General features: G+C 52.2%; 1 protein-coding gene across 2 annotated transcripts in view; it reads left to right on the top strand.

Moving 5' to 3' along the window:
- The first annotated feature begins 7,704 nt into the window (after positions 1-7,704).
- Positions 7,705-23,277, top strand: part of SPNS2 (SPNS lysolipid transporter 2, sphingosine-1-phosphate) — a 36,628-nt gene continuing 21,055 nt past the window's right edge. Inside the window, exons 1-2 of one of the 2 annotated variants that reach the window (XM_080923462.1) lie at positions 7,705-8,209; positions 22,382-22,447. In XM_080923462.1, the coding sequence (XP_080779588.1) occupies positions 7,840-8,209; positions 22,382-22,447 (436 nt within the window). In that variant the 5' untranslated portion in view covers positions 7,705-7,839. The remainder of the gene's footprint in view (positions 8,210-22,381; positions 22,448-23,277) is intronic. The other variant, XM_080923463.1, reaches the window with a different exon arrangement.

Here is a 23,277-nt window from a genome sequence, read left to right as displayed (position 1 = left end):
CCCCCTCCCCCGGAGCCCAGCCAGGCAATCACTCACTCACTCATTGCCACCTCTGCTGTGCCTGCCTCCCAGCATCTGTAGGCAGAGCAGTGGCCCAGTATTCAACACAGCTCCTGGCCATTACATTCTTCTCCTGCCTCTCAAGGCTTCTTGTCTCCAGTTAGCTGTGGCAGACTCCTGGAGCTAGCTCAGCCTACACCAGCTCTTCTCAGTGTGGGCATCTCCAGGACAAGAACCTCCAGTTCACAAGTTGGCATCTGGAGCTCATGAAACATCCACCCTGAAACTCCAAAGAAGCAGGCTGGTGCGGAGAGTATGTTTCTCCGAGGAGGAAGCAGGCATGCTGCTCTCAGTAGGCTGACAACCAGGGCTTCCTCCTCCCTGATTTTAGCTGCAGATACCACAGCTCTATTTGAGAGACATCAAATGCAGATTTCTAACCCAGGCCCCACATGATTCACACAAGCTAGTGCCAGGGTCAGAACCTAGTATCCATGCAGCTGTGAAACTCAGCTTCTAGACAATGGGCAGAGTCCAGTGGCTGGGGAGGGAGGTCAGAAACATCATTCATGCTAAGTCTGCAAACACTGATTGATATCAGTAGGTCCCATCAAGGCGAGGAGCAGTAAATCAGACTCCAGTCTGTCCTTGGATCTCACAGCCCAAAGCAGGAGAGAGAAAAAGGGGTCACATAGCTCAGAAACACCCTAGAGGCAGCTGTGGGATTGGTAAGGACAAGAGATGTGGAGGAAGAAAACCCTAGGCAGGGGGGACAGAACTAGGGTCCAGGGGATGGGGCATGAGGCACATAGTGGGTGTGGCCAGAGAAAAGGTGGGCATGCTACTTACTGGTAGGAAGAGGTGGCAGGACTGGCTGGGAACAGGAGGCCTAGGCTGCCTGCCATAATGTAGCTTTCATCCCTAGTCTGGGGTCATTTCTTCTAGTGCACTCTGAAGTTTGAGTTCCTAGGACTCACTGAAACTTGATGCTCAGCCAGGGGTTTACAGGATATTGTTTTCTAAGTGAGTCTGGGAAATGCCAGAGTTCTGGGACTGAGGGACCCTGGGAGGACAAGGCCACACCTCATCTATCATCTGTAGTCAAACCAGGCCCCGACTTTCCTCAGGTACTACCTCCTGCCTGTTGGGGGCCAGTCTCGGTAGATGAAGTCACAGGTACAAGCCTGTGAGAGGCCCTCAGTGTCTCACTTCAAAGAGTGGAAGAGTGTAGTAAACAGCATATATCTTTATCGCCTGCAGGGCACTTGTTGGGTAATCCTGGTATTGACACTCTGGGCTTGTTTGTTGTTAAAAGGAGTGAAATGCTATTCAGCAAGCAGAGTCCTCAAGCACGACCCTGCTCACTCCCCTGTCAATGACTCAGCTTCCAGGAGACATCTTAGCAGGAAGATGTCCTTGCCTGTGTCTGTGCCCATGAGGCCAACTCACTCTCTAGGTTGGTATATGACCATGGCAGAGGTGCCTGTAGCCTAGTGATGAAAGATTTCCTTCTTCACTGTCTTTACAGCTTGGGGGGTGGTGGTGTTGAGCATGCTTCTAGGTTCCTGTACCTCTCTCCTGGCTTGTTCTCCTGCAGCTAGCCATTGATCTGTCTGTCCCACTCCCTGAACTGGGTGACTCCCTGCTGCGTCTGGTTGGGCTTGTAAGGTAGCTGAGCTTACAAAGGCTCTATCAGAGGGTCCTACAAGAAGCATCGATGCTTGTTGAAACCATGATTTACCCCGATGCTAAGTGGATGAGTTTGCACTGGCTCCCCCAGGTAGCCTTTCCAGTTTTGGTTATGGAGCTATGTGCAACAGAGATGGGCTGACTACTTAAGGAGGCAAAGGACTCATTCCCAGTGTAGGAAGAGCTCACAGAATTAATGGGGAGGTTGAACAGTCAGAGATTTTTTTTTTACCTCATCTTTTAATTTTTTCAGAGCTCCAGACATTCTTTTCCCACTTAGTCAAGATTTAATGCCCTAGACTAAGAGTCCAGTTGGGTTAGGCTGGATCCTCTGCCTGCGCTGATTCATGGCTCCATTAAGACCAGGAAGCCATGAGAGCTGCTAGGAAGAGAAATTAATTCAGATCATCCAAACCAAATGGCCAGGTGTGTGGCTTGGTGACAGAGCGCTTTCCTGGCAGCTCCCAAGTTGGATTGCCAATGCCAAAACAATGAACATTAAAACACACACATAGACACACATACACATACATACATATATACACACATACACACACATGCATGCACACGTACATACACATACACAACATGCACACACATATGCATACACACGAATGCATGCACACATACACACACACATTCAAACATACGTGCACACACACATACATACCCACACATACATGCATGCATGCGCACATACACATACACACACATACACATACCTGCATGCACACACACATACACATATACATACATACACACACACACACACATACACACACACACACTTCCCTCAATGACAGCATCTACTGTAATGATTTGGGGTGGGCCAATGGACTTTCCACAAGGTGAGGGAGAGGCTCCACTCAATTACCTTCCAGAGACTCTTTGTTTCTAAAGGTCTCAGGCCATGATCAAAGGTAACTGGGACATCTATAATTTAGGAAGTGTTAAAAATGCTCAAGTAATCATTTACAGTGGCACACACCTTTACTCCCAGTACTCGAGAGGCAGAGGCAGGTGGATCTCTGTGTTTCAAGGTCAGCTTGTTCTATAGATTGAGTTCCAGGACAGCCAGGGCTATATAGAGAAACTCTTGTCTTGAAAAAAAATTAAAATAATGGAACACGAATTTCTGTATGAGTGGGGATTCGGAGCCATCTGTTCTGAGCAGGAGAGAGAGCAAGATGAAGTGTTCGTGTGGCAGGCCCAGGCTGGGGGATGAAGAGACTCCAGTGAGCCGTCGGTGTGGCAGGAGCAGAGTACAGACAGATACCTTCTCTGAGCTTGGGTGGTGATCTGCAGACAAGCTGCTTCCAGGATAGAGGGAGGAGCTGTTAGGGAGAAAATGCCTTTTCTAGAGATACCAGGATTGAAATCTGGTTGGTTTCTGAATCACCCAGAGCGACAGATACACAATACAAATCAACACATATTTCCTGCACCTGCTAAATGTCATTTGCTCATTCAATCAACAAACATTCTCTAAGCACCTCCTCTGTACTAGGTGGCGAAGATGAATCAGACAGAGGATGAGACCTTGGGGCTCATGTCTTTTGGGGGTGGAGTGGTGGTGGAATCATACAAACATAATCAGAATAATGAGTTTGGCCTGGTCTACATTACGACATAGCCCCAAGGAGGAAATGATTGGTCATCCAGGTGGGTCAGGGAAGGCTTCTATGAGGAAGTCAAACCTGTACTGAATTTGTGAAGGACCGGCTACAGGAGCTAGCCTGGAAGGCCTTGTAAGGCAGAAAAAGGGTCAGGGGAGTGGGTTGTTCATGTGACGCTCTCCGTGGTCCTGAACCCTTATTGAGTTAGCGACCAACAGCTTTTCTGGTGAAGGGTGGACCTGCACCACAAATGAGCTAATTTTTTATACTTGCCTGGGCTCCAGAAAGTATAGGACTGTCAGTCCAAGGATCTCCGTGTCCTTGGAATGGTGTCTCAAATCCTTTACCATGAGATAATATGCTGGAGCTATATAGGAGGCTCTGAGGCTGGAAACACATGGGTTAGGAAGAACTGTGAAACCATGAAGAGATCTATAAAGAGGCTTTGTGTCAGGGAGTGAGGAGACCACAGGTACGGTTTGAAAAGTTACTAACAATCACTGTGGAAGAAAATCCTGGATGTGGACATGCAGGCAGTCCATGTGAGACATCTGAGGGGTCTGAGATATATCAGTGGGCAGTGGGGAACACTAAAAGCAAGACTCGACAGGCTATATATAAATAAGGGTTCAAGTAAAACAGTCATGGAGGGCTCTGACTTCTCCTTGGTGTCATTGTGGGTCAGAAGATAAATGAAGCCATGGGGAGAAGCAGACTAGAGGGAAGGATGCTGAGTCCCGTTGGGGATTGCTGGGAGGATTTATGGGGGTTGTGCATGAAACTAGGACTTGGTACTGAGCACTGTCTAGAGGTAGGGGTCAGGGTATCACAGAGAGATACGTGATCACTGAGGCCCCATGTGTAAGTAAAGAATGCCCAAAGGGTGTGCAGGTGATAGAGAAGCTACCACAGCCCAAGTCAGGGAGATGCTACCATGTAGGGATGCCTGAGGTGAGGGGAACAGATCTCCAGATCATCAGCCGTGGTGGCGCTCACTGTATGTTCTTACAGAATGGTCAGTAGAGCCATAGTCTTGTTCTGTGGTCATATGGTAGCATCTCCCTGCCGCTGGGAGACTTCCAGTGCACATACTCATTGTCCTGATAGTTTCTATTACTGTGACAAAACATCATGACCAAAGACAACTCGGGAAGAAAAGACTTATTATACTTAAACTTGCAAACTCCAGTCCATCACTGAAGGAAGTCAGGGCTGGAACTCAAGGTAGGAACCTGAAGTCAGGAACTGAATCAGAGACTGTGGAGAAACACTTCTTACTGGCACATCCTTTATGGTCTGAGCAGCCTGCTTTCTTGTTGCTCCCAGGACCACTTATGCAGGGATGACACCGCCCACAATGGACTGGGCTCACCTACATCAATCACTAATCAAGAAAATGCACCACAGGCTTGCCCAGATACTAATTTTGTGGGAGCAGTTTCTTAGTTGAGGTACTGTCTTCCAAAATGTCTTCAGCTTCTGTTAAACTGCCATAAATTTAGCCAGCACAGTCATAGCAAAGGATTTGAGAAGTCTCTTAATAAGGAAATATCTCTCTTTACCCCACCATTTCCCAAATATAGTTATCCTTGGAGTAATGGCACCTAATGTTCTGTGCCTCACTTATTTTGGAAGTTGTTGTTGAGGAAAGGTCATACTGTGTAGATCACACTGGTCTGGAACCTGAAATCCCCCAGCCTTAGTTTCTCAGGTTCTGAGATTGCTGGCATGTGTTAGCTCTTGTGTGGTAGTTACAGTCTGGAGTTGATGAATGAACATCAGAAGGTCCTGAAGCCATTGCTGAGTTCAGATTCTCATAATGTCCAGAAGAGTTCTGTGGAAGATGTGGGCAGAGTGATGGGTAACCAAGGAAGTACTGGCTTAGCAGGTGGCAGATTGCTTCTTTCCCAAGAGTCTCAGTGTCCTCACCACAGAGGTAAAAATAATAACACACAGGTCTGATGGACATGGTGGCTCACATCCTTAATCCCAGCACTTGGGAGGCAGAAACAGGCAAACCTCTATGAGTTTCGAGGTCAGCCTGGTTTACACAGTGAGTTCCAGGACAGCTAGGACTCTACTTCAACCCCCTCCTCCAAAACAAACAACACCCAGAGGCATCTTGACCTATGGTCCTAGGATGCTGCCGGGAGTTCTCACAAAGCCCTCATCTGTGCACAACCACACAGCCAGAAAGGGCTCATTGTTTCTATTGCCCTGCCCACGGATAGGAACACTTTATCTTACACAGGATCAACCCCAGAAACTGCCTTTAAGTTAGAAGTCTCATAGTAGGAATGGGTGGCTTGCTTGGTGGCCAGTCAGGGTTCTCTCCCCACCCCACATATGAAGGACTCAAAAGCCCCCTTTCCCCACTCTACAATTCAACCAGGGGAGGAGATGAAGGGCGATGGATTAAAAACCGAAACTTGCCTTGCTGGGCAGGGCTGTGAGAGGGTGAGGATTCAGGGGTGGGAAATGGAGATGCAGCCTGGGTAGGGTGTGAAGACATCATGGAGCCTCCCTCACGGATACACAGCTGGGCAGCATCCACAATAGACATGGTCGTCATGGCGCAGCCACACAGGAGCCCCTGGGTCTGGACTTGTCTGCTAATCACCTGTTATCCCCGGCTACCCACTGAAATCCCCCCTGACTGACTTTGCAGGCCAGAATCCAGCCAGCTGGAAAGAGGCAGCAGGCGACGTTCAGAATGAAATCTGCTTTCCTAACCTCCCGTCACAGTCATTCATACTCAACACGCTGAGGCGTATTTTTAGTCAGTTCACAGAATTTAAAAGACACCTTGAAGGCGCCAAGAAACACCAGCTTGGGGATTAACTTTGCTCACTAGGCAGGAGTGTGTGTGTGTGTGTGTGTGTGTGTGTCTGCGCACCCCATGCTTTGTCATCCATTGGCTATGCCGTGACTCACCGTGGTTGACACCTTCACAAGATGTTCCTGTTGTGGACGTGGGCCCTGGAGCGGCCTGCAATAACAAGATGATTTCAGAGCCCTGGCTCAGTACCAGCCAGACCATTGACTAGTTGTCTGTTTATGATGGGTCACTTTGGTGACCTGGAGTCTGTGAAACGAACAGAGATCACTGGATGTCTGAGGGGCCGAATTAAGTCTCCCCCAACTCTCTCATTTGAACCAAAGGCTTGGCTCACACTAAAGAGAACATGCGCTACTGGATTTTAACTTCTTTCTTTCTAAATATTTATTTATTTAGAGAATATGTTGACCTGGACTCACTGGCTTGAAACCTCAGAGCTGGCTTTAAACTCATAGAGATCCACCTGCCTCTGACTCCCATGGCCAGCATGGATGTATTTTTAATCACAGCCCCAAAGAGATGAAAGAGAGCGTTGCAAGATAGCTTCTCAGACCCAGGCCAGCTCTGGGTCAGAGTGGGAAGACCGTTCTTTACACGGAAGTTACCTAGCTGTTCTCCAGATCTGACAATACCCCACCCCACCCCACCCCACAACGTCCTCAGCTACCTGGATAGGTACACCCCTCACTTTCTAATCTCCCCTAGTAGAACCAGAGACCCAGAAAGACAGAGGTTGTGTCCAGTGTTAAGCCACACGCAAGAGTAGATATGGGCAAGGATCCGGCTTTCCAACTTCCACTAAAGATTTTGGGGAGATGGTATCCTCAGATAGGCTTTTCCTTCTCCATTCTCTCTCCTACCCCTGGTTTGTCTGAGAAGGGATCTCTCCTGACTCAGCCTCCCAAATGCTGGGGTTACAGATGTAGGACACCCTGCCTGGCTTTGAGAAGACCCTCCTGGTTTTTTGGGGCTCTAATCCGAGCCCTGGTTCTCACAAGCTCCACTCCGTGGGGGTAGAGATATGGTCAGGGTGAGTGAGCCCAGGGTAGGTCCTGGGTCCACCAATCATGTTTCTTAGGCAGCGCTGCTTAAACGAACTGAATCAAGGTGAGTAACTGTTGGAGCCATCAGCTCTCCAACAGGTTCCCTTGTTTTGACATTTTTCCAATGCGTAGCTTAAGCCATGGGCTTCTCTCGGCCTCATCCAGGGGTCCTCTCCCACGGCAGGGGCAGGGTGGAAGTTGAGTAGAGTCTGAGGCATCCTTCTTCCCTCACCTAAATCCTAATCAGTGCTGCAGCTCCCCGCGATCCCTTCCTAATCCCCGAGGGTTTCGTGGCCGCAGCGCTCCTGCGTGACTTGCGCCCCCGTCAGGCGGGTGGGGCTCTGCGGCCAGGCTCCCCCGCACCCCCGGGGCAGCACGTGCGGGGCGGGGCTGTGGCTTGAGCCCGGAGGTGATTGGGCACGAGCCTGGGTGGGCGGGGCCGACTGCAGCTGTCAGAGTCGCCGGGGCCGCGCGTCTCACTGAACAGTAGCAGCGGCGCAGCCAGGGCTGGAGCCCGAGCGCAGAAGCCGACGGGCCGAGCCGGGATGGTGCAGCGGCGGCTCCGCGGCGCGCGCACGCACTGAGCGGGCCCGGGCTGGGCCTCGCGTCCCCCGCGCCCCCCGCGCCCCCCGCCGCCCCGACCCCGGCCGGCATGATGTGCCTGGAATGCGCCTCGGCGGCGGCGGGCGGCGCGGAGGAGGAGGAGGCGGACGCCGAGCGGCGGCGCCGGCGCCGGGGGGCGCAGCTAGGGGCTGGAGGTAGCGCTTGCTGCGGGGCGCGAGGTGTTGGGGGCGCTGGATTCGTGTCCGCCGACGAAGAGGTGCAGACGTTGTCCGGCAGCGTGAGGCGGGTCCCGTCCGGACTCCCCAGCATCCCCAGCACCTCTGGCTGCGCAGCCGCTGCCAAGGGCCCGGGCGCGCCGCAGCCCAAACCCGCCAGCTTCGGCCGAGGGCGGGGGGCAGCCGCTGCCATCCTGAGCTTGGGCAACGTGCTCAACTACCTGGACAGGTACACTGTGGCAGGTGAGCAAATGCCCCATCCAGTCCGAGGACCAGGGCCCTTCCATCTCAGATGCCCTAGGGAGCTTTGGGTTGACAGCCCTTAGATCCAAGCCCTCCTGAGAGTCCCTAAGGACCCTCTCTGTTCAAGCGATGCTCTCGTGTTCCATGAGTCCAATCTAAAGCGCCCCTCTCTCCCTGTCAGGGGTTGGTGGAGTTTCCACCCTTGGAGCAGCCAGTGAGTCCTCATCAGCCCTTGACGGCTTATCCGTTGTCCTCTCGGAGTCTCCTCTGCGTTCCTCTTGCTTTCTAGCCTGTGAGCCCCCTCCCTCCACAGCCTCAGGCTTCCGGGCCTCTCCTCCTTTTCCCCTAGTCCAGGCCGTCTGTGCGTGCACAGCCCGCGTCTGTTCCTTCTTTTCTCGGTCTCAGCCATCCCCCTGCATGAGTGCGGCCACTGTGTGCGCCCCTTGCGGGTGTGCGCCAGGCAGCCCGAGTGTGTGCGCGTGTGTGGCGGCTCGGATATGTGTGTGAGCTTGTAAGCGCGTGGCTGACAAAGGCTCGGGCCTGCGGGGAGCCGAGGGAGGGGAGGGGCGGGTCCGTGCCGCCTGGGGACCCAGGATGCGGTTTGCAGCTGGCCCTGGCTTGAGGCCTGGAGATGCCTCCTTCTGCTCCATGGCTCTTGGAGCCTGGAGCAGGGCATAGGCCTGGGGACAGGGGGGGCTGTGTAAAGAGAGGCAGGCTCATATTCCTTGCGCATCTCTGCGAATCAACCCCAGGTTTGAGACTGAAATGGATACAACATTCTATCCTGAATGTGCTCGATGTGTGTGTGACCTTGGGCCACTTTCAGCTTGTGTTAAGGTTTGTTTCCGTTTGTGAATTGATTGATCCCTGGGTCTCTTTAGGGTGGATGTGGCTCTGGGATTCTATTCTGCTGGCGTCTCTCCCTGTCTTCACAGGGGTCAAGACATAGGGGCTTGTCCTAGAGCCAGGCCTGCTTGGCAGCTTTGAAAAGAAAATAATATGGCTAGGTTGGTTCCCAAGGCTCCCTGCGGAGGAGAGCAGTTCTGGGGACCCGACATTCTAGCCTACAACCTATTGAGGAAGAGAGGAGAGGAAAGGGAGATAGGATGATTTGAATATTTTGTGCGACACTAAAAAAAAACTCAGGGATAACTGGGAAAATAGAGTCCTGACATAAACCACATAGCCACATGCCACCTGGGTACTTGGGTGCTCTTTTATGGGGGCCTCAGTCTTTTCCTGTCTTGAATAATTTTGTGTCAAGTGGAAGGAAAGAACTCTAATGGAAGAATAGAAACTGCCCCTCCCCCATCTTGCATGTACACCCACCCACCTGCTCTCTGTCCCTTCCTGGGGGTGAATTTGAAATAGGTGCCAGTGGCATCCATTTTGGGGTCAGGCTGTCCCAAGAGACTCTTCCCTTGCTCTGGTGAGCAAGAGCATGGTGTATCCTCAAGTGTGCCAACCGCACCACGCAGGATCTTAGGTGCCTACCCTGTGAGGACAAGCCAGAGAACATTTGAGGCCCTCATTTTGCAAGCCAGGCTCTTTCCAGCTGGGGGAATGTAGGCCCATGGGTAGCCCTAGCTAAGATTGCCCAGTGGGGTGATCAGCAAAGCAGGTGTTAAAGCCCACCCCACCCCTTTTCAGCCTGACCTGGGTCTCTTCGCTCTTGGGTAGGAAATATCGCTGTGGCTTTTAGTACCGTCATGCTTGTTTTACTATGGCCCCAGACTACTACTTCTGAGGTTCCTAGAGGAACCCATGGCCAGGGGCAGAGAGGAGGGGGTAGCATCAAGAAATGAGGACGTATCTACCTTCACCAATACTTGGGTCAGAGTGGGGAAACACGATAGCAGGTTTCTGGTGAACTGATTGGGGGAGCACTGCCGTGGAGGAGGGAGGCCTGGAAGACTCTGGACATACACTGCCTGAGCTGTCTGTCTCTCACTGTGCTTCCCAGGGTATGAGCTTGTGCACTATCCCCACCCCATCCCCAACACAACGTGCATCATTTCCTCTCCGGATAAGCCTGCCTCCCTTTCTTTATGATAGCCTTCCCTCCCCCTGCCCCTGAGTTCGGTTTTTAGGAATATTTACAGTCTCTGTGGTGACTACCATGGCTTCCAGGGTCTTGTACCAGGACCCGAGTTCACCTGTTGCCTGCTGTCCCTACTGGGACAGAGGCGGGCATATAGATGCTCTGCTGTGTGGGCACTTTTGATGTTTGTGCCCACCTGACCCCTCAGAGCCTCACAGTCTGGCCCCAGCAACCTCATCAAAGCACGGGGAGTTTCTGCTTTTCTTTATGTCCCTCCTGTACAGTTCTGTTTGCTCGTAGCATAGCTAGTTCTGTCCAGAGGAGCACAATGCAAGCTGTGTATGAATACCAAAATGTCTGGTGTTCAGACAGAAGGCAGGTGCAATTAATATATTTTATTTGTATGTGTGCACGTAGGGGCACAAGTTCTTTTGGGTGGAAATCAGCCTCAGGTGTGATTCCTTGGGAATACCCTGCTTTTGTTTTTTTGAGTCGGGAGCTCTCATTGGCCTGGAGCTTGCTGATTAGGCTAGACTGGCTGGCCAGTGAGTGCTCTGGAGACACCCGTCTCTTCTCCGTGCACACAAGAGCACAAGAGCATGCTTTTAAGCCTGATGTTTAAAAAAACTATTTAGATTGCATGTGGGTGGGTGTAGAGGTCAGAGGACAACTATCAGGAATTGGTTCTCTCTTTCCACCAGTGAGTTCTGAGAATTGGACTTAAGTCGTTAGTCTGGATAGTAAAACCCCTTATTCTCCAATCATCTCAGTGGTGTGAGGCTGGACCATCCCCCAACCCCACCCCGTGGGTTCTAAGGTTAAAACTCAGGCCTTCGTGTGTGTCAAGCACTTTAGTAGACCAAGCTATCTCCCCTGCCCTAAATGATAGATTTTATTTAACAGGACATGTCCAGCAAATTTGTTGTTATTCTGGGATATTTTACATTTCTTTTCATACTGTCTTCCAAATCATTGGATGATTTAGATTCGCTCTCATAGTCTGGGTCAGACTCACAGTGGCTGAGTCCCAGGATACAGTGCAGGGTTAGAGACTTTGCCACCAGAGTTTCTATCCAGCCGAATCAGTCTACCAGTCTGCCAGCTGTGTGGCCTTGCAGCCATCACCTAAGCCTTCTGTGGGCCGGGCTCTCCCTCCACCTTGGGTGGTATGTATGTACCCGAAGCACCCGGGCGGGGCCGGATACCTGGGAGGCCTTCACAAAATATCAGCTGTTTGCTCTTTCATGCTGAGGCCCAAGCTGTGTCCCTCACCAACATGTCCTTCCTCATTCTCTCTGTGTATGACAGTCCTTTTCAGGCTGTCCCCAGATACCTTTGTGAGAGCCCCTCCCTCCTGCACCAGGGCTGGTCTCTGTCCTGGGAACACCAGTGGCTTCTGCCTCTGTGCTAGCATTCCCAGCGCCACCCAACGATCCAGGTAATTATGGGATCTCCTCCCCATGGGAACCCCCTTGGGGCAGCCAGCCTCAGACTTGGGAAGGAGGACTGGGCCCCCATTCTCTGCTCCTAAAGTACTGGTTCACTTGGATAACACTGAGTTAGCCCAACAACCTGGTCGGTTTCCTTCCCACCACCTTCTTGTACAGATGGGGAAAAGGACAAAGGCACCTGTGGCTTCCAGGCCAGGAGGAAAAGTTCCCCTTCTGGCTCTGCTTCTTGGAGCTAGAGTGGCCTCTCCTCAGGGCTCTCATCTTCCAAGGGTGGTCATACTTGGCTCCTGGAAGCAAGCCTAGCCAAAGAGAGCTGGCCTGGACTCTAATTGTGGTTGACAGTGACTATTTGATAACCAACATCTTTCCCCAACTTCTTCTGAGCACCTGTGCTCTTCCCAAGACCTATTCCTGTCCCTTTGATCCAGCCCATGGCACCTGGAGTTGGGCGTCATTGTGGGGGGTGGTGAGGAGAGACAGAGCCTTGCCCTGGGGGAGTCCTTTTCTGCCAAAGAAGCTGAGACTAGTATCCATGGCAACCACTCACTAACACAAGCCCAGAAGGATGAGCACAGGGACCCTGCCAGGAACACAGGCCTGGCAGGCGTGGGGCTTCCCTTAAGTCTCAGGGCTGGGTTCTGAGCTGTGGTAACAGGCTGGGGCCCACTCTTCTTTCTAGCTCTTTGTTTCCCCATCTAGTTGAGTCTGTTTAGGGCAGATATCTGGGGAAACTGAGGCCCAGGGTATCAAATCAGACTTCAGGGTCTTGTGGCTCTATGACTGTCACTCTGGATAGAGATGGTCACCCTAGGGATAAAAATGGTCCTTACCACCTTGGCTGGCCCTATCCTGACTGCTGCACATATGCACTGTGGGGAAATCCCTATCAGGGCTCTGGGTGTGGTATCTAGTGTGCCCAGGTAAGCTTCAGAGTCCTGGAATGCCAGGTGACTCAAGGCCAGCCCTGTATCCCTGCTTCCTCCTCAAGGCTTCCTGTTGTTCCTGCCAGCACCTCTACTGTTGACCTCTCAGAGGTCAGTACCTCTCACAGGAAGTACCCAGGGCCCCTTCTACAGCCTGGCTAGGCCTCAGTGTCCCGTTTTGTGGTTGGGACAGGAAGGCTGCAAGGGCTGTGGGTCACAGCCTAGTCTGATATGGAGTCTAGTCTGACACAGTACTGTGGACAGTTGGGGCTGTTTGGAGAGGGACACCCTCATCCCTTCCCCAGATCCTTTGACCATAGGAAGTGGCTTTTGTTTCTGCTCCGGTGTGGGGGCCTGAAATCGGGAGGACAGGCTGAGATAAGAACAAAGGAGGCAAACAGAATACTGGTCTCATCCTCAGGCCCTGAGTGACTTCTGTGACAAATGTCCTGCTACTTACTGGCTCTGCCAGACTAAACCATCTTTGCTGTGTGAATCAAGATGTCTCCTATCCCCAAGTCTATAATCGATTTCCCCCCTTTTTGCTGTGTTACTCCAAGTGTGTTGTGGGCACTTGATCTCAGAAAAAATATTTTCTGCTGTCCCAGGCTCTCCTTCATCTTCCAGTGCCATCAGACATGGTCCCCAGGAGCTACAATCCCTGGCTTCTGTCTCCCTGTGGATCTTGTCAGTATCTGCCCTTGTTCCAGAAAGTTCCCTCTCCTCTGATCTGAGCCAGGTGTCTAACACTTTATTTAAAAAAAATAAATAAATGTAGTTATTTTTTTGTGTACTTTGGCTGCATATATATCACATGCTCGCGTGCCCGGGGATGGGGTGAGAAAAATAAATCAGATACCCTGGAACTGAGTTAGAGATGTTTATGGATCACGATGTGGGTGCTGGGAACTGAGGCTGGGCCCTGGTAGTACAAGGGCAACAAGTACTCTCAACCACTGAGCAATCCCTCCAGCAACCCCTTCTTCCTCTTTGAAACAGAATCTCATGCAGCTTAGGCTGGCCTTGAACCTGCTATACATCTGAGGATGACTTTGAACTCCTGATCCTGTTGCCTTTACCTCCCAAATGCTGGGATGATAGATGTGTGCTGCCATCCCTAGTTTATGGAGTGCTGGGATTCAAACCCAGGCTAGGCAAGCACTCTACCAACTGAGCTACACCCTCAGCCCGGCTCCAGGTTTCATTTAGGTAATCTAATTTAAAAAGTTACATTTATTTATCAAGCGTGCACGTGTGCCATAGCATGCTTGTGGAAGTCAGAGGACAACTTAACAAGGGTTGTTTCTTTCCTTCCACAACGTGGATGCCAGGGATTGAACTCTGGTCATCAGGCTGGGTGTCAGGGCCTTTACCTGATAAACCATATCTCCTAGTTTTAAGTTGCCTTTTTCTTTTTTTGGTTTTGGTTTTGTTTTCATCATGGCTCATGTCCCCTCCATAGGGTCACGATCTCCTTCCAGCCTCAAGAGGCCGACTCATCTGTGATCTCAGTGTTTATGGGAGGCTGGCACAGGCTTGGGTAGCAGTTAGATGATCCAGCCCTGACAACCTCAGAACACCTTCAGATGGGCAGGGCACTGGTTAGCGGGACAAGTGAAGGGTCAGGCTCCTGAGCAGAGGCTGAGTCTCTATGGCCATAGCTGGTTTGTGGATTCTGCCCTTTTATCCTGGCCAGGGTGTACAATGAGCCTCCGAGCTGGCATTTCCTGGAAGGAAATGAGACAAAGTGGGGGTAAGGCTGTTCTTGTCTTAGCCTGGACAATGGGGCCCTCCTCATCCCAGGTGGAGCCACTTCTGGGCATTCTGGAGGACATTCAGGATGGTACTGTGGTGGCTTTCCCTGGCTGAGTTGTGGAGAAGGCTGGGCCTGGCTCTGCAGTGAGATCCTGTGCAGCAGAAAGGCTGGTCTGCTCGAAGGCTCATCCTCTCCTGTTGCTAGGAGGGGGTGAGCAGGCAAAGACAGTGCACTGCCAGAACTGGGGGACAGGGAACACAGTCTTGGTCTCTACCTCTCCTGCCCTCGGCTCAGCTGCAGAACTTGCTCCGGTCTCTCTGCAAAGCTGTGGTCTGTCTCTGTGTCACTGTTGAATGAGACTCCCAGGAAACAATCAGGATTTGGCTGAGTAGACTATGAGGAACTAGACCTGGGCAGAGGGGTAGCTTCTGTCAAGGATGTAAGGACAACTGGTATGGGTGTTGAGGGGAGACTTGGATTGACAATGTGGGTCCAGGCAAAGCCCCAGAGGTTGGAAGCCAGCTCAGCCAAGCTCCTACTTGGTCCCTGGCTATTGTCCCATATACCTCTGAGATATGCAGGCAAGAGTCCCGCTGGCTCTGTGGTTACTAGTGTAGGACACAGAAGGCTTGAGCCAACCCAACTCAGACCTCTTATCTCCCTGTGCTCTCTGCCCTGTGCCTTGGCCTCCTATCACCTAGATGGCCATACTGCCACACCTCTGAGGGTCAAGATAAGGCTGTGGCCACCTTGTCCCTGGCCCCTGGTGATCTGGGGAGTTGCTGGTCCAGGCCAGGGCTGTGTGGCTAAGCTAGAAAGGAGTGGCTGTGCAGTGCCCCCAAATTGCTAAGGCTGAGTCTGGTTCCAGGAAAGGCAGCCCCAAATGATAGAGTAGAACCACAGGCCAGTGGCTGGTCCCTCCCACCCTGGCAGGAGTTTGATGAGGAGGGGCATCTCCAAAGCTGTTGGAGGTCTGTGGCAGGTCTCTGGGGTGGGGAGGGGTTTTCCTAGGGTCCAAGACTCCATTCAGGCTGCTGGAGCTCTTTTCCAACATGGCCCCAGCCAAAGTCACCCTAGATTGTCCCGGCATTAATGTCTTTAGCTTTGCAGGGTGGTGTCGGAGAAGCAGGCTCACCATATGTGAGTCTAGAACATACCCCGTGAAGTTTTGTCAGGATGCGAGGTCACTTTTTAAATCAGGAGCGGAGGCTCTGAGAAGGGGGCACATGAGTTGGTCAGCTTGTTCCTGAAGGACAGGCGGAGGTTGGTCTGAGAGTGTGTGTGCCTGGGCTGGGTCCCCAGGCTGTGGCTTCCTGGCCTTAGCCACCCAGAGCCAGGCTCCTGAGCCTCTGTAATTACCAGGGTAGAAGCTGCCAAGCACTGGATGGGAAATACTCCCACAGGGAGCCAGTGCCGAGGCCGTCACACAAGGACCAGGTTTCTGAGGGGGACTGATGGAGGGCTTGTGGTGTATTCCTTCAGGTCCCTAGGACCTGCTCTTCCAGATATCCACCTCATTTCAGAGAAAGGAAAACCAGGACAGTTGTCTGCGCTGGAGCTGATTCCTGCCCCACTAATCAGGGATAACCATATATGTGTGGAGTACCTACCATGTGTTAGGCACCGTTCTGAACATTCCACGTGGATTAACCTGCTCAAGCCTCCCAGCAATCATGGGAAACAAAATTAAGTCTTAAAGATGGAAACTAGCTCAGAGAGGTTAAGGAGCTTTCCTATAGTCACACAGCAAGGAAGTTAGAAAAGGTAGGATTTAAATCCAGATGGTCTGACCCTGTAGTCCATGACCCTGAGAACTCAGCTAAGCTGACTGATGCTTAGGAAAGGCTGAGGCAGGTGAATGTGTCTTGGGGGACAGGCGTGAGTGTCACACAGACTGTTCTGGATAGTCACAAAGGAAGAGCCCTCAAAATCATTCTATCTTGACCTTGGAACTGAGGCTGCCTGAGGCAGGACTTCCAAGGGCACTGCAGCTTTTTTATTTTCTTTTCTGGGGGGATGGGGGTGTGTGTAGAACAGGTTGGGATTAAAGGGGTGCACCACCACACCTAGCAACGTGGCCTTTCCTTATATTCAGCCTTTTGAAGACTCTGGTGTCAACAGGATGGGCTTGGCTGGAGGAGGGCCTGGCATCCTGAGGCAGGGGTTGGTCTCTTGGGGCTACTGTCCTGTTGGGGACTCACAGGAACCTCTGGGACAGTGAATACTCTGGAATATGAGTAGGTCCAGAGAGTATCCAGCTCTGGGGATTCCTGAGGGTCACAGGCTGCACCTCAGCAAGAGCCTCGGAGGCCTAAAGCATACCCTGGTGAGTAGGACCTTGGAGGATGAAGTAGCACTGGACATCCCAGGAAGGGGCATGGCCGTGGGTGGGACTGTGGAGGGCCAGTCACGTGGGCTACTGCTTTGTCTGGCCAATGTCTTTTGGCCACTGTGTTTATAGACATTTGGCGCCGGGAATCAACCTGGAGCTTGTGCACGCGAGGCAAGAGTTCTGCCACTGAGCTGCATCCTTGGCCCTGTCTTTACTTTTTAAAAAACGTAATGCTTTTTTATCTTTAGACAGGATTTCTGTGTAGCCCTGACTGTCCTGGAACTCACTACGTAAATCAGGCTTGCCTCCAACTCAGAGGTCAGTCTGCCTCTGCCCCCCTCGTGGGGGATTAAAGGTGTGGTTTGCACTGCCGTGCCTGCTTGCTTTACTTTTTATTTTAAGACACTATCTAGGTTTCCTGAGACGACTTTAAACCTTCCATCTTCCTACCCCAGCCTCCCAAGTAACTGGGCTTACAGGCATGCACCACCAGGCCTGACAAGGGATGGCATATTGTAAAGTAGGCACCCTCTTTAAGAGTGTCCGAACGTCCTGGGCAGGTTTACAACCAACCCAGTTTCTCCATTTTGTGCATTTGTTCAGGAAAGTGAGCAGTCGCAGCTAGAGCTTGGTGCTCTGTGCATGTGTGTGCGTGCGTGTGCGTATGTGCATGCGTGTATGACAAGTCAGGTCACATCAGCAATAGAGACCCATAGAAGGCCCTGGGCAGCCATGGGCAGTGAGTTAACACGCTCCACACTGAACCTGGCACATGGCAAGTGCTTTTACCCTGTTCTGGTCTGTTGTAGAAGTGCTGAACTTCTACAGGCTGAGTCGGCAGGTCTTGAGGAAGTTGTGGGTGATTCCCAAGCATGGCCAGAGCTGACGTCCAGGCCAACTGCGGCATCCCTTGAGTCCAGAAATAACCTCAAGGGTTCTAGAGATTCAGTCTAGGATCTGGAACCCAGTTAGCTAGTGATTGCTAAGTGTCTAGCTGCAGGAGGGATGAGCAGGGGCAAGCAAGGGCGAGAAGCAGGAAAGCTGCCAGCCAGGCTAGGCACTGAAGAAGAGAAGAAACTGGACTTGTGGGGCTGAGGGCTTTAAGGAGGGCTAAAGGGGACACCTAGGGTAGCCTGGGTGCTCAGTGCTGCTGCTTAGGAGTGGAGCCATCTTGCAGCTACAGAAAGAGAGTCTGGGAAAGAGGCCTGGAAAGGGAAGGCTAAGAGGAGAACCGGTGAACCACCAGGGGGTTGGGGGTGGAGGGCATTGTCCATCCTGAACGAGGGCACAGTTTGGAGGGCAGAACTCTATTTTTGTCTTATTTTGTTTGAAGGGTCTCATGTAGCCCAGGCCTGCCTTGACCTTGATATATAGCCAAGGATATCCTCCTGTCTCTCTACCTACCTCCCTACCTCTTGAGTGATGGGATTAGAGGCATTACGAACCACCACACTTAGTATATGAAGTTCTGAGAACCAAATTCAAGGCTTTGTGTGTGCTTAGGCAGGCAGTCTAGCAACTAAGTCACACCCCCAGACTCATGGGGGTAGGCAATTTCAAGAGCTGCTTCTGTGGAGGAGGGAGGGGTGCTGGCCAAGTGGACAACAATCAGGATGCAGACACCAAGAAGAGGCTGAAAGCCCAGGTACCAGATAGAGGCTGATGGATGCAGGATCCAAATGAGGAGAGGAGTGTCTCCCCCAGAGGCTATGATAGCTGTGAATGGATTAGAGAACTCAGGGAGCCCTTGTGAATGTGGGTTGGGTGGCTTCCAGGAGAGGCTGGAAAGGTGGGGGGCTCTGCTGGGGTGGGACTCTCACCTTGCCCACTGCCTGGCTGGAACTGGTGGGCCAAGAGGCTGGGCTTGGATTGAGCTGTGGGAAGCTGCTCCTGGGCGTGAGGCCCGATCTGTGACCCAGCAAACCTCAGCCTCCAGGAAAGACTAAATGTAAGGCTGCGGTATAAAAGGGAGGATGTGTGTGCCTGAGCCAGGCTGGAGCGCAGAGGAAAATGTGAACCAGCTGTGAGCTGTTGTGACACATGCTTCCCGTGCCACTGGCTCTCCAGATCCTTGTCCCATGTCACCCTGTCTCCCTCCAGGCCAGAGACAAATGACCGAGGAAGGCTCAGAGGGGTCTCTTTTGATGCAGCCCCTTCTCCCCAAGAAGGTTACTCTGGCCTTACACGCACAGCTTTAGGGCGTGTGGCAGAGGAGATTCCAAGCTTCCTGTGCTCTGGCTTCTTGACTTCCCAGGAGTTCCTGGGGACCTTGGATGCCTGTCTGCATGAAGGGAAGTGGAGAAGCTTCCTGGAGGCAGAGGCAAATATCCACGTGGAAAGCACTGGATAGGGAAACACCAGCTGGAAGGTTCTACAGACTCTGATACAATGTCCTTCCCTGAAAGACGGGTCTCTTTACTTCAGACCTATGCACTTCTTTGGCTGTGGGTGGACAGCCACAGCCTGGGAATGTGGGGTGTGGATCATTCTCCCACTCCCTTTCAATTACCCATTCCTTTGGCTACCTAACACTGAAGTTGTGACTGCCCTTGTTGTGAGCTCCAGAGCCTCACCATGGCCTATGCCCTACCCATGGCCACCCATCGTTCTCTATATCTCCTATCCCCCTCCTGCTGTCCCTGGGGACCATCGCTGAGCTGAACCCCGAGCTAGGAGATAGATACAAAGCAGTGAGAGGCAAGGTGGCAAGGGAGACTCTGCTCTTCATCATAAACCTAGTGGCTGAATCTGCAAATCTGCATTTGTTTTTTCTCCTGCCTTCTGACAGAGCCCCAAAGTCATTGGAATTTTCGAAATAATTAGCATATTTGGCATGCTAATGTTGACTGATGATAATGCCCGCAGGGAGCCACAGGATAGGGGCTGGTCGCTGAAGGGAAGGCTGAGACAGAAGGGGAGCTGAGCACTATGCTGATTACCACAGGCCAAGACTTCAATTTGTCAGGCCTGGTAACAAAGCCTCTGTAAGAATCCCGAAGGACTGGAAGGCAGGCTGCTGGGAGGTTCTTGGGGTGTTCCTGTAGGTGATATTTTAGGAGGTGAGAAGGCCTTGTGTCCCTCTCCATGCGTCTCAATGCAGGCATTGTTCTATGTGTACTCTGAAATCTTTGTCACAGATGGGGCATGTGTGTGTGTGTGTGTTCCCCTGGCTTCTGTGAGCTGTGTGAGCAAATGAATTAAATTTGGGATTGTGGAAATCTCACAGGGCAGCCTGGGGTTACGATAAGCACCTGTGATGGGGAACAGCCTTGGGACTAAGTTTCACCCTGAGGGGGTCTGATAACTGTCAGAGCTGAAGTGTTTCCCCCACTTGTGTCTGTTCCAGATGCCGTGGCTTGTGTGTTGGGTGGGGACTTCCTACTTTGATCTTTGCTCACAGAGTTCAGCTGTTATGAGAGCACACTGACAGAAACAAAGCTTGGTGTTTTTTTTTTTTTTTTCCTCCTTCAGTATTTCAGGACCTGGTTTCTGAGCCCATGTCCAGCCCAAGGTGCTGTGTCATGGTGGCTTCCTTCCTCTCAGCTGTAGGTTATTCGTGTGTAGAACAGAGGTGGCAACTCAAATGCCAGGAAAGTGGCAGGGTCAGATTTGCCATGAGAGGCTCTCAGCACCAGGATTTACGAGGAAACAGTTACTAATCCATTCGCTCCCAGTCACAGTGGGTCCCACGAGCTTACCCCCATGACCATGTGTGTCTTCCCGCATAAAGTAACTCATCCTGACCCATCTTTGAGTTGGGTGCTGGTGTCAGAATGGACCAGCAAGCGCTGGGCACTGGTGGACCGAAGGTGGTAGGAGGGAGAGAAAAAAGGGAAGTCTGCTTAGAAAAAGAGGCGCGGAAGCCAGGCTTGAAGTGGCGGCAGGGATCGCTAGAGTAAGCCTTGGTCAGGACGGAGAAGTATTTGGAAGGAAGAAGCAGACACTGGATGGGTTGGGTGGTGGAGCTGTCATCCAACAAGTGAGGCGGGAGGGCAGGGTTGGCAGAACTGTGGACCTGTTTGCTGTCTGTGACCTGAGGAAGGGTTTGTCCACTGAAGAGACACAGGTGACAGTGACTGAGAGAGTAGCCTGGCTCACAAGAGGGACTAGGCTGGGGGCTGGGAGGTGAGTGTGGGTGATTCCCCAAGGTTGGTGCTGCCTCTTGGCCTCTGAGGATGGTCAGGGTACCTCTGGTCCCACACAGTGACTGTGGCCATCTTCAGGCCTAGCTCCTACCATTCAGTATTGTGGCAAGGGCATTGCCCCATTAGACCTTGGTTATTAAGTCATTAGCTGGGCCTCACACTGCCTCTTCATTACGGTAATTATGGAAAATCCACTCAGGGAATTAGAGGAGGCTGCTTTCTCCCCACTGCCAGGCTGCCAGTCACCAGCTCAGCCTAGTCCCACAGCCATGGAGACTGTGGGACCCTAACTCATCCTGTTCCCAGCAGGGTCTAGAGAGGGACAATGACATTTGGTGCCCCCACCCCATCTACTAAAATAGAACTAGACACAGTGCTGAGCAATCCCTGTCTCCCCCTTTCGTGTTGGTAACTTTGGGCATATGGTTCAATCTCCTGTACCTCAGTTTCCTTACCTGTCCAGTGGGACAACAGTGCCATTCTCACAAGATCAGATGAGTAACCCAGAAACACAAACCGCCCATCACCGGTAATGCTGTTTTGTCAGACAAAGCTCTAGGGTCCCCAGGGGCCTCTGCTCCCTGTGTAGGCAGCTATTAAAGGGAGGGCGGTGTCTCTTCCTCTTCTCTCCCTAACCCCCTCTCTGTGGTAAAGGACTGTGGCCCAGTGGTCCTTCTGTCCACAGCGATAAGCCAGCTGGGGCCTGGGGCTAGGCCTCTGGGGGTGTGCTAACTCTGGGTACTTGGCTAAGAGCTACGGAAGCCATCTGGGGTCTGTAGCCCCCACATAGCATGGCTCTGTTTGTCAGCTTAGCTTCTGTCGGCACAGTGGAGAGCAAAGGTGGTAAACTGGGAAGCAGCCATGGCCTGTAGGACCTTCCCCAGCCTGAGGTCTGTGTCCTGTGACTGGAAACTAGAGTTCTGGTCTTGAGAGCAGCTGGCATGAGCGGTATATGAGATAGAAAAGGAGGGGAGCGAGGGAGGGAGGGAGACCGAACGAGCTTGTGTAAATGTTGCCTTAAGCCACCTTGTTCCTAGCCACTGGTCTTCTCCATAACTGGCTGTGGCTGTACTCTCTGCTCCTTATCTGGGGACTTTGTGAACAGCAGAGAGCAGGGCCTGAGCTCTCACTAAGGGTTGAGCCACAAGCAAGCCAAAGGTCAACCTTATTGAGTTACCACAGAGGAGCCTTGCTCTGCTTCATACTTCAGGCTCCTTTCATGGCTGATGAGCAGACATCATGTCCAGCCTGAGCCTAGGGTGCCTTCAGTAGGGACAGGTGGGAAGGCTGGAACCCCAAGCTTCCCAGCAGTCTGGCTAGCCTGGGCAAAGTGGTGGCTACAGCAGGGTAGGAATGCAGGAGGTGAGCCAGGCTGGTCTGAGACTAAGGCAGTAGTGGTTAATGGGAATGCCCTTGTGTTAGACTTTGCAGTAAGCACCCTCTGTCTCCCCTCCCCCTCTGTCTCCCCTCCCCCTCTGTCTCCCCTCCCTCTCTGTCTCCCTTCCCCCTCTGTCTCCCCTCCAGGTGTTCTTCTGGACATCCAGCAGCACTTTGGGGTCAAGGACCGGGGCGCCGGCTTGCTGCAGTCAGGTGAGGCCTGTTCCTACCTCACTACCTGCCTAGGGGTAGCGACTCCGCTCAGCCTTCAGACTCTTGGTCTATTCTGCCCTTGCATCAGAATGAGGGTTGGCATCGAAGCAAAGTTCCACTATTGCCACCCACACTGGCTCTGTCCTTCTAAGCCTCCGACTCTCCTCTTATAAAACAGAACACATACATCTGCCCCATGTGGGTATAAGAAACAACCAAGAGCACAGGGCTGGGTCAAAGCCCACCATGGCGACTCTTCCTTTGGATTCCAAGGCATCATCAGTACCTGGGATCTTGGCCCAGTTGTTAAATGGAGCCACTGATCTGGGTGATGGCAGCTGAGCCTCAGTGGCCTTCTCCTGTCACGTCCCTCCCTCCTTGCCTTCACTCTGATCCACGTATGATCCTTGGATGACAAGGAATGCCACCTGTCAGCTTCTGAGGAACCTGAGGTCCTGAGTCTAGGTTCAGCCTGAGGATCGCTGTCCCTCTTTCCTGGGATTCCAGCCTCCCAAGGGCCATAAGAGGCAGGACCTAAGGTCTTCTACACTTTTGCAAATATAGCAGAGGCCACAGAGAAAAATCACTGTGCAGCTGTCCGAGCCTGTCAGCTCCCCTTCTGGAGATAGAAACTGTGTCTCCCTTATCCTTGTCCTACCTTTCAGACCCTGTAAGATCTGTACTCTAGACTCCCTGGCTCCCCACTGGCTTTGGCTATACCACCATGAGCTAAGCTGGCTCTTGAGGACCTGCTGAGACTCAGCCCAGTATGGGATCCCAGGATGTCTGGTCCTGATTGGGCCCCGACCTTGCTGTGTGACTCCAGCCTG

Source organism: Micromys minutus, assembly GCF_963924665.1.
Source record: "Micromys minutus genome assembly, chromosome: 10".
NCBI classification, from domain to species: domain Eukaryota; kingdom Metazoa; phylum Chordata; class Mammalia; order Rodentia; family Muridae; genus Micromys; species Micromys minutus.
This window is presented reverse-complemented; position numbering and strand designations above follow the sequence as displayed.